Source organism: Lactuca serriola, chromosome 6 (assembly GCF_051521515.1).
Source record: "Lactuca serriola cultivar US96UC23 chromosome 6, Lser_US96UC23_V15, whole genome shotgun sequence".
Classification (NCBI taxonomy): Eukaryota; Viridiplantae; Streptophyta; class Magnoliopsida; order Asterales; family Asteraceae; genus Lactuca; species Lactuca serriola.
Window position 1 is genome coordinate 90,957,630 of NC_136413.1, and position 10,788 is coordinate 90,968,417.

Here is a 10,788-nt window from a genome sequence, read left to right on the forward strand (position 1 = left end):
AGCCTTGGATATGTGAAAATGAGAGAAATAAGGAGGTTGCATGCATGTTCAAATAAGGAAATGGGTCGGTGGCTTAGATTATGAACAATATTTTCATGCAACTTTTTATATGCAGAGTATATACGGATGAGTTCCAACAAGTGTCTTACATTTCTCTTCATTCTATCACCAATACAATGTTGTAAATCCACCATATATATTTATTCAATTTTTTTTTGTCCAAGATAGATCTCTATAATATGAATAACCTTAATAAAAACCCCATATGTTCAAACTTGCACCATAATTTTATCTTTCTAATAAGTAATAACACTCACGATGTATCACGTACACATAAAAGAACCATAACACAACTCTCTAGCCCCATATAATACTCTCGTCCCATTATTAACACCATGCCAATCGCACCTCCTCGTCTAATCCTATATACAATCATTACATTTTCTTGTAAGTCTCTTGATGTTTCCACATAAAACTAATATGTAACACTCGTCTTTTAAGGATAGTTTTTAAAATTTATTGAAAATTATATGAAACAAGTAAATTAGAAATAATTAAAATTTTATAAAATAGTTATGTTGGAAGTTCATTATTAATTAAAATAAATATAGAGACTAAAGAATTAAAATTTGGAAAATATCTTACTTACTAAGAAAAAGACATGGTTAACTTGCATTTGACATTTTTAACCTTAATGGACTAATAATGCTAAGACGTTAGTTATTTAGGGTCAGTGATGTAAATATAAAAGCTAGTTGAGAAATTGGAGTGGGAAATAAGAACTTGAATGGTTAGTTTTCCCAAAGTCTTAAATTCGTGGCTTGAAATCCCCAACCCCAACTCTCACACTCTCTCCTCTTTAAAACAATTTGAGCTTGGAGAAGAGAATGTGCGAAGATTTAAAGAGTTTTATCCCTAACTCTCACAATCTCTCCTCATTGGAAACAATTTGAGCTTGAAGAAGAAAACGTGTGACGATTTAGAGAGATTTAAGTAGATAGATCATCCGATACATTCTATGTTTCTATTAGTAAATCAAAGATTCAATGTAAGTAATCATCCATCTAGTTCTCTAACTTGAAGCTTTTAGCGTTCAAGTTTTTGTAATTCACTTCTTATCACACAGATCATGATTCGATTATGAATATCTCCGATTCATTGTGATTTGTTTCGGTTTAAGTAAATTAATTTAAAAATAAAAAATGAGACCCGGTTGCATTTATCTACTCAGGTTTGACGATTTTTCGATTAAACAAAATCTTTATTTTATAAAAAACCTACACCTTCTTAAATTTCTGTTTTGCCTGTTTATTAACCGTAATAATCGAGCTAAATAAAAAAATAAAAGATTTTAATTGGGAAAAAAAAAAAAAATCTTTGGTTTTATAAAAATGGATATTTAAAGTTTTAATGAAATTGAGCCGATAAACTAAAATATAATGGCTTTCTGGATAGATTTTCCACTATGAACATTAGATATCGAACGATAGTCATTACGAAACCAAGCATAACAAGTTTCGCTATATCACGTGACTATTGATTGAAACAAGAAATTGTCACGTGACAGCACTGAAGAAAGCAATTTGACGATTCTCGAGGAAGAACGATGACACAAACCCGGAGCAATAGCAGTAAGCCTGCGATCATCTCGGAAGAACAACAGACCAACACACACACAAACACTTACACTGAGAGTAGCGAAACCCTAGCTGAGAAGGAGCCCGAATTAATGGTGAAGAAACGAGTTCCAGATTGGCTCAACAATTCTATGTTGTCTTCTCCAGCCCCTGTCGTATCTCCGCCGTCGAAATCACGATCCCAATCGCCGCCTCCGCCTTCTTCGTCGCACCACGATCTCCTTGGCAGTTACACTTCCAAATCCTCCTCCGTTTATTCCTATAATTCGTCTACTGTGATTCAACCGCCTGTTCCGATTCCGCCTCCCACTTTTATCAGGCCCGAACCTCCGACTAAACCCGCACGCACCCCGAGGACGGATTTTAGGGATCCATTGACACGTATCAGCGATAGTGATAATGACATTAGTTCTTCTGTCGAAGACGCTTCTCGCCAAACCAATCTAATACAAGCGGTTAGACCTCGCTTAATTCTTTACTTACAGAACCAGCATCATTTCTTGCTTTTAATTTCTAGAAACTGTAAAATTATCGAAATTCTTAGTAGCATTCATAGTTGTAAATTGAGTTTCGCACCTAAGAACGATAAAGAGGATTGCGATATTACGAGAAGCACATATTAATCGCAGTTTTGTACTTTGTAAAATGCAGCTTTCGAGGAAGATCATAAACATGCGAGAACTGCGTCGACTTGCTTCAGAGGGGATTCCGGATGGTGCTGGCATTCGTTCAACTGTATGGAAGGTATGAAGAACTTGCTGCTTGTTTTCCTGCCTATGAAATGACCTAAATCATCATTCTGTCTTGGATGGATTTGTTTTGTGTTTTCATCTCAAATTAATCATGGTAGAAGGATAGCGGTAGATTTGTGAGGCATAATTTGTTCTGCAAATAAGAAGTCATCTCAACGTTCTTCTACACTTACCATTGTTCAATCTGGATTAAGAGATTTAACTTTTAACTCTTTTATGCTTTCAGCTGTTGTTAGCTTATCTTCCCTGTGATAAGGCGCTTTGGTCCTCAGAGTTAGCTAAGAAGAGGTCTCAGTACAATCAATTTAAAGAGGATTTTTTGATGAATCCAGTAAGTTTTCTTAATGCAATCATCCATCTCACGATGCACATAATATGTTCTTCAAAGAGATGCTAAATATTTTCTACAATTGCATTTGTTTGCACCAAATTCGAGTTGCTAAAAGTTTCTGTGGCTAGTCAGTCAGAAATCACAAGGAAATTGGAAGACTCTGCATCTCTTGAAAATGGTGAAAACACAAGTGCAGGCAAGGGTTTACTTCCAAGGTCAGAAATACCTCATGGAGAGCACCCTTTAAGCTTAGGGAAGACTAGCGTTTGGAATCAGTTCTTTCAGGTATAATTTCATAGAACATATATGTATATGTTATCAGGTCTAGATTGAAACATATCTGTCCCCATTAACTCAAAAAGAAAGAGGCACTTAATGTCTATAACTTATGGAATTGTAGGATACTGAAATTATTGATCAGATAGATCGTGATGTGAAACGCACTCATCCAGACATTGATTTTTTCTGTGGTGACTCTGCTTCTTCAAAAGCCAATCAGGTAATTAGAAAAAAAAGTTACCCTCTCCTTTGATTCTTTTCATCTTACAGAAATTATGATAAAGATTTATGGCTAAGCAGTTAATCTTTAACCTTTTTTCAGGATTCTTTGAGAAATATACTGATCATTTACGCAAAGCTGAATCCAGGGATAAGATATGTGCAAGGGATGAATGAAATATTGGCCCCTTTGTTCTATGTGTTCAAAAATGACCCTGATGAGGATTACTCTGTAAGTGTCGAGAGATATATTTGAAGGGCATGCAACTGTTACAAGTTTTATTTATTTATTTATTTGTGCAGAGGAATGCTGAAGCAGACACATTCTTTTGTTTTGTGGAGTTATTAAGTGGGATTCGCGATAATTTTGTTCAGCAACTTGATAATAGTGTTGTTGGCATCCGTTCAACCATCTTAAAGCTGTCACTCCTCTTGAAGGAACACGATGAAGAGTTATGGAGACATCTTGACATCACCACAAAAGTAACAAATTCTTATTTGGTTTAAATACAAGAAATAACAATGTCCTTCCATTGATATTTGTGTTGTTTGGTGTATGGCAGGTGAACCCACAATTCTATGCATTTAGATGGATCACTCTTCTGTTGACACAAGAATTCATTTTCACAGACAGTCTTCACATATGGGACACCCTGTTAAGCGACCCTGAAGGTCCACAAGTGAGTCAACTCAACTCACTCCTTGTATTGTATGTGAATTTGGTTATTAAGTTTACTAATGAATGGGAATTGGCAGGAGACCTTGTTACGTGTTTGTTGTGCGATGTTGATTCTTGTGAGGAGGCGTTTGCTTGCTGGTGATTTCACAGCCAATCTGAAGCTACTTCAGAGCTATCCATCAACAACAAATATCAGTCATTTGCTGTATGTAGCCAACAAACTGCGCTCTCATCATCATCCCTGATTCCATACATTTTCTATACTTTTTCCTCTAGTCACACTGTGTAAATGGTACCCAATTGTACACTCAACCAAAAATACTATACAATTATCAATCAGGATACACGCTTTATTTTTTGCTTAATCAACTTAATTAGGAGAGATTCTTCTTTTTTCACTTGATCATTAAGAGCTGTTTTTCAAGTGTGCTCTCTACCGTTTTCACCAATAATCATAACTTTTGTTTTTATCTAAGCTGTTGTTTTAAACTATGTTTGATTAAATGTTACCCAAAAATTTATACAATTGTTTTCCGACTATGCTCAATCTCAAAAGTCTAATAATAATTGTTTCGTGATAGACGTGTGTCAATGAGATTCATATATTTACCTTTTAGAAAATTTGTTATAAAATTGACTTTAATTATGATTCAAATAAGACCTTCTAAATATGTGGAATTTCTTATTTTATTACTTTCAATTTATCCTTTATTATTTGTTAGTTTGAATTTAGAGGGCGATTGGTTAAGCTTAAAAAATGAGGTTTTTATAACTTATTATCAGTTCCATAACAGCATAAGGTATAAGTTAAAATGAATGTTTGGATAGGGAGTTTTTTAAAAAGAGTTTATAGCAATGTAGAACCGAAGGTAAACCATTTTTGAAAAGTTACTCCTCTTAACTTATCAAAACTTATTAGTATAACTTATAGCTGCCACAAATCTTTAGGAAACGTTTTTTTGATCATTTTGTTAGACACTAAAAAATGTTTATCAACTTATAGCGTTTTCATATTACATAAGCTAATCCAATTTTTTTTTTTAAACTATGTTTTCATACCGTTATAAGTTAATAAGTTAAAAGATGTTTATCATTTTAAATAAAAACTCCTAAACACCCTCTTGGTAGATATTACCCTTATCTTTTACCAAGACTCAACTATTTGTATGTTTTGTTCTCTTGAATAAAATATAAAATATATGTTTGTATTTGAAATAGTATAGATGTATGTTTTTTCCATATTGATAACTATCTTTACTCGAAAAATAGTATGTGTTTCTTTTGTGAGAATATCAATGTATTGATGTGAACGGAAAAATAAAGATTTATAGTAGTATTGTATAAACTACTACTGATGACAGTCTAGGGGTTCTTACAAATTTGGAACCATTTTCGAAACTCTTGTTACATTATTTTGTTTTGTTTAGGCTAAACCAATTGCAGGTGAACCAAGTGGTGGTTCTAGTGAACAAATTTCATAAACATAATCTAATATCTAATCAACGGCTCTTAGTTTATAATATGGTACAACCCATGAGCATTGTCACCCACTCAATATGGGATAAAATGTGAGCATAAGTAAATTTTGTTAGTCATATTCGCTTTATATTCTTTTTTTTCTTTACATTTACTTATCCCCTGATCGATGTGGGTGCTTTTTTTTGTAGTGCCCAATATAATAAAGATTAAATACTCAATCCATTACCATACTAAGCATTGAAAGTACAAACCAATAATGCAAGTAAGTCTTTTAAATTCTCAACTTCAAAAAATAGTTAGATATAATATATTGTACCCATTACTTTTTTATCAGACATTTTATATATTAATATTTAGATGATTAATCTACATTTGTTGTATGGAACTTTGAAAACCTGGTAACATTCGTTACAAATGTATGTATTAACGTGTATATGAATAGCTTCATAGACCAAGTTCACATAAACGTTTTGTAAATAAAAATATATTATATTTTTTCGTTAGAACAGCTAACACAAACATACCTTTTAAATCCTACTTACGAACTATCCATTTTTGTTCATCACAAGATTTGAGCCCTGGACCCCTTACGAAGATACACATTTCCAAACACTTTGATACCACTATCCAAATGGCCTTTCGTAATAGATTTATTCATTATTTGTGGGTAGATATATTGTATAATATTCCATAGAAACATCATGATTTACAAAACGAGGTATGTATAAAATTAGCACAAATAATGGTTTTGGTGGGTATCCGGTGGATAACAGTTCCAAAAACCTTAAGAACTGGAACCGGAATCGCATTCGATCGGTTCCAGTATTTAAGAACCGGAACCGAAACCAGTTATCCGAAATTGCCAGTTCCGATGCTCCTCCTAGTTGCACTAGCCTTCAAACCATGTACTTGTAGACTTTCCGGCTCTCATGGTCTTCCTACATACCACTCTGTTACTTGTGGTTCACAAAACTTTCGACAATATCAAGAGTAATTGTCGAAAGTTTCAATGGGAGTAGCCTGAAACGAGTTGGAATTCAAGCAAGTAGGATGGAGAAACCGGGATCACCCTGGAGAAATATAGGTGTAGAATACATAATTTCACAAAAGAAAAGTAACGTATGATAAAATAAGATTACTTATTTTAAAATAAATATGTTATGTTTGGTTTGAAGTTTACAAAAAATTTGTCTTTATAATTATTAGCTAATTTGATCCGTGGATGGCAAATTTGTTTTAGACAAAAAGGATTAAATGATCTATTAAATGCACGAAAAATTAAATATAAATATAGATTTTATTTAAAAAAAAAAGGTTATTATTTCACAACAATGAATCAAATCGTTTTGCAATGACACAACCCGACCACGGAGGCACCTATATGTTATTCATATCTCAACCATTATAAAATAACTCAAATTAAACTGACTGATAATATAAATAAAATTGTGTTTTTATGAATATAAAATGAATTCAAATATTTTTGTTTAGGTTTAGTAACAGGTTTTACGAAGTAAAGACAAACCGACCTTAGCTCAGTTGGTAGAGCGGAGGACTGTAGTATGCAATAAGCCAATGGCCATCCTTAGGTCGCTGGTTCGAATCCGGCAGGTCGGATTTTTTTCTCCATTTTTTGTGTAAGTAAAATCTTCCTGCCCTTTTTTTTTTAGTTTAGTTTAATTCAAATCAGCTTTTAGCGATGATACTTTTTGTGTAACATTTGCTCTCAAGAACGATCAAATGTCATGCCACTTTCTCATTGATCCCTGAAAAAGAAATGTACGCTTTGCAGATTTCATTTTGATTTCACATAAATCTTCATAGAAATAAGTTGTTGAGAAATATACGAGATTTTGATTTCACATAAATCTTCATGGAAATAAGTTGTTGAGAAATGTATGAGGCCCTGTACAACTGAAGGCCCAGTCCAAACCGATTTAAGACCCGATGCAAAAACAAAAGGCCTGTATAATTGAAGTGGAGCCTATGGGGCTATAGGATTGCATTCCAATCTTCCAAGTTTCAAACATCTCCTCAATGTTTTTACCACTCCTTTCTAAGAACATGTCTCCTACGTTAGATGGGTTTTAGGACGTTGATCACACAAACTTACTAGCTTTTGTACACATGCAGTTGGTTCCGAACAACTTGAGCAATCTTTATAAGGTTGTTAGGTGTTGGTAATGTTCATGGGGTGTTTTTGCGCGTTATGACGGCACAAACACCTCCCCGTTCACCGTTTTTTGCGCGCTATAAATTTGTCGGTTGCTTCTTGTTACCACCACAACATCCTATTAACACCCATTTTTTTTTGGTTTCTAAAAATGTCGGTGGGCGTGCCCACACCAACCAGTCTAAAGAATCCACTCATATCATGCCTATGTTGTCTCTCCCATATTGCCTCTGCTTTTTCGATATTTTTCATTTTTTTCAAAAACTAACCCTAATTTGAAACACCTAAACGCTTGAGAGATGAGTTTGAGAATAAAATTAAATGATTAACACACTTCATTTACCATCACTCAATTAGATTGAGACTCGGAGAGGAAAGAATGAATTGATAGCGATGGAGAATACACCATCAATGTAAATAACAAAAAACATAAACAAACATGCAAAATATAATTGCATAATTGGATTAAATCACAAATATATACTTGATTCTTGAAAATTGCAAACAAGAAAATATACAAATTAAGCTCCAGTAAATAATATCTTAAAATAGAAATTATTAGAATACAGCTTTGTCTTGTCTTGCCGGTACAACAATCAAATTCAAAAAAGATCTTGAATTTTTTGAATCTTCCTATGTTCTTATAATTGCAAGAAATCGAAAGAATGAGAAGCAAAGTGCAGAGACCATTTCTGCTAAAAAAATACCAAATTTACTATTCCTAAGCTTCGTATCTTTAATATATAAAAAGCCCAAGTTTGCTCCGGACCATTTTTTTCATGTTTTTATGAAAAAATGTTAAAGTTTTAACTGCAAGGATCAAAAGTTTCAAAACGGTTAAGGAATTAAAGGGGTGGGAATTAGCAAATTTTTAGAAAAAGGATCAAAGTTGTTAAACTGTTAAAGTTTGTGGCCAAACTTTAAATATTAATAGGTTCCTAAAAAGTGTAAAAATATTGATTGCAATGACCAAAAATGTCAAAATAGGTAAAGAATGAGAAGCAAAGTGCAGGGACCATTTCTACCAAAAAAATATCAAATTTACTATTCCTAAGCTTCATATCTTTAATATATACTAGCTGAGGTTCCCCGCTCCGCGGGTTCGTTTACGATCAGGCTTTTAGTCTTTTGGTTTTTGGTTATGTATGCCGTATAGTTTGTTAATTGTCCAAGGGTAAATTTGTCAATTGTTACTACTGCAACATATTTAGCATTTTATTATGATATTTTCAATCAATTATATACCAATAAAATGCCATTAAACATATATGAAATTCGAAGTGAAATCTGAAAGACATGGGACCTCCCAGCAAAGCAGCAAATGTTTATACTAAACAATAAACACATACGTTAACACACAGGTTCATTCTTGTCTCTAATATTACGATTTGCCTGTAAATTAAAAAAATAATTTTATTTCAATAAATTGCATCAAAGCAACATGAAGCAGCAGCAGAAGAGAGATTTATGAATTCCTTGACTGTGTAAATGTGAAGATATAGAATGTTGTCACCTCCAAATTGAGTGTTATTCTAGTTTTCTAAGAGTGGAGGTTCTCGATTATAGTCTGGATTGTAGAGTTTACTTGAATAACCAATTTCTTTGGTTGTTTTTGAGCCAAATATTCCTGGAAACACAAAAGCAATTGCGAAACAATTATATAGTAGGAAATACTATTCTCACCAAATTATCAATAGTGGAAAATTAAAGTTAAAACCAAAGGGTTGATGTTTATAGTCTATGTATAAATAAAGATAATTTTTTAATCAGCTGCTATTTGTGGATGTACTATTGATTCTAATTATAGATCATGTATCAATCCTAAGCATGTATAGATGGTAAACGAAATCCATCATATAGAAAAAAAAAATCAAATGGATGAAAATCAATACCGGTACAGTAACATCTGTGTCCATTAAGTGTACAACCACTGCATTTCAAGAAAGAGTTAAGAATCAAGCAAGACTTCAGATTTTTATGCATATATTATATGTTTTCACATGATAGCTTAAATAGTTATCCAAGTGATTGCAATTAATGACATTAGCTTTCGGATAAGTTATAAATGACTTAATTACCTTAGCTTTTGTCTCTTCCATATCCGAAAGTTGTATCGTTCCTAAAGAGGCTCCAACATCCACCACAACTTCTGTTGAATCAAAACCTACCCATAAGACGAAAACAACATACCTGGTCATTTGCTAGCTAGTGCCTTTTTTGATTGGTTTTGAATGATGATTTAATTGTTTGTTTTCCCTTTTTTCTAAGCACATAAATTTGGCTCAATACATTATTAATTTGAAATTAACAATGCTAGAAATTCTTGACTGCACTCTAGATTTTAAGTCCAGCTTTTCCTTTATTTCTGAAATCCATCTCAGTTTTTTAGGTTATTGCAAGAAATAACACTTTTCTTTATTTATTATAGCATTCTACTTCTATTTCCTTCTATTAAAATATTACACTTTCAAAAAAAATCGTATTAAGGCATCATACTTTAAAAAATATGTCCAGTTATGGTTGTTTATTTAGAAAAATATTGATCTACCTGGATAGAGTTTTGCAAAGTACATTGCTAATTTTTTTATTAAAGCGGTGAAGTTTTGTTTGTATTTGAATGATATTGCTATAATTTATTAATTTTTTCACCTACAATTTTCTAATAAGAAAAAATCAAAGCTGGATCATATAAAAAACAAATAAAAGAAAGTATGTTACTATTTCTTTCACCTAGCCCTAAAAATTATATATGTAAATTTTACATTGGTATAGCAAGGAACTTTTGAAAATAGCTAATTGCAAGTGCAAGAAATATCCATTGTACCTTTATTTAAATAATGATTACAACATCATGTTTTCATTTTTTGGTTAACATCTTTGTACTTAATTCTAGGCTTATACCGAATAGATAGTGATGTATTACTTCCTACCTCTACGACCTATGATCTTTAAAAGCTAAAACATTCATCACCAATCTCTATGTTTCTTTATCTTCTAACCTTGCTCACTACATAAAGCCCCTATGTATTACTACCAAAAGTTTCACCTTCTTCACATAATGAATTAGTAGTGCTAACCAACTAAATGCCAAAGAAATAGGCTGATTTTCCATATGAGAAATGAGATTACCTTTCTTTGATCTGATTGATCAGTGATGAGGTGGGGAATCTGATAGCATCTTGTAGTAGAAATTAAAGAAACCTGGAAACCTATCAGAACAGCAAAACCCCTTGATAAAA

General features: G+C 32.7%; 1 protein-coding gene and 1 non-coding gene across 2 annotated transcripts; both read left to right on the forward strand.

Moving 5' to 3' along the window:
* The first annotated feature begins 820 nt into the window (after positions 1-820).
* LOC145060594 (uncharacterized) lies at positions 821-4,262 on the forward strand. The gene is made up of 10 exons (XM_079008243.1): positions 821-1,048; positions 1,568-2,092; positions 2,289-2,381; positions 2,616-2,720; positions 2,853-3,005; positions 3,121-3,219; positions 3,322-3,450; positions 3,522-3,701; positions 3,782-3,898; positions 3,975-4,262. The coding sequence occupies exons 2-10, from the start codon at positions 1,607-1,609 to the stop codon at positions 4,140-4,142; spliced, it is 1,530 nt and encodes a 509-aa protein (XP_078864369.1). The 5' UTR covers positions 821-1,048; positions 1,568-1,606; the 3' UTR covers positions 4,143-4,262.
* A 2,638-nt stretch (positions 4,263-6,900) lies between these two features.
* Positions 6,901-6,993, forward strand: TRNAY-GUA (transfer RNA tyrosine (anticodon GUA)). The gene is made up of 2 exons: positions 6,901-6,937; positions 6,958-6,993. It is a non-coding gene; the product is annotated as a tRNA-Tyr (tRNA).
* The last annotated feature ends 3,795 nt before the right edge of the window (positions 6,994-10,788 follow it).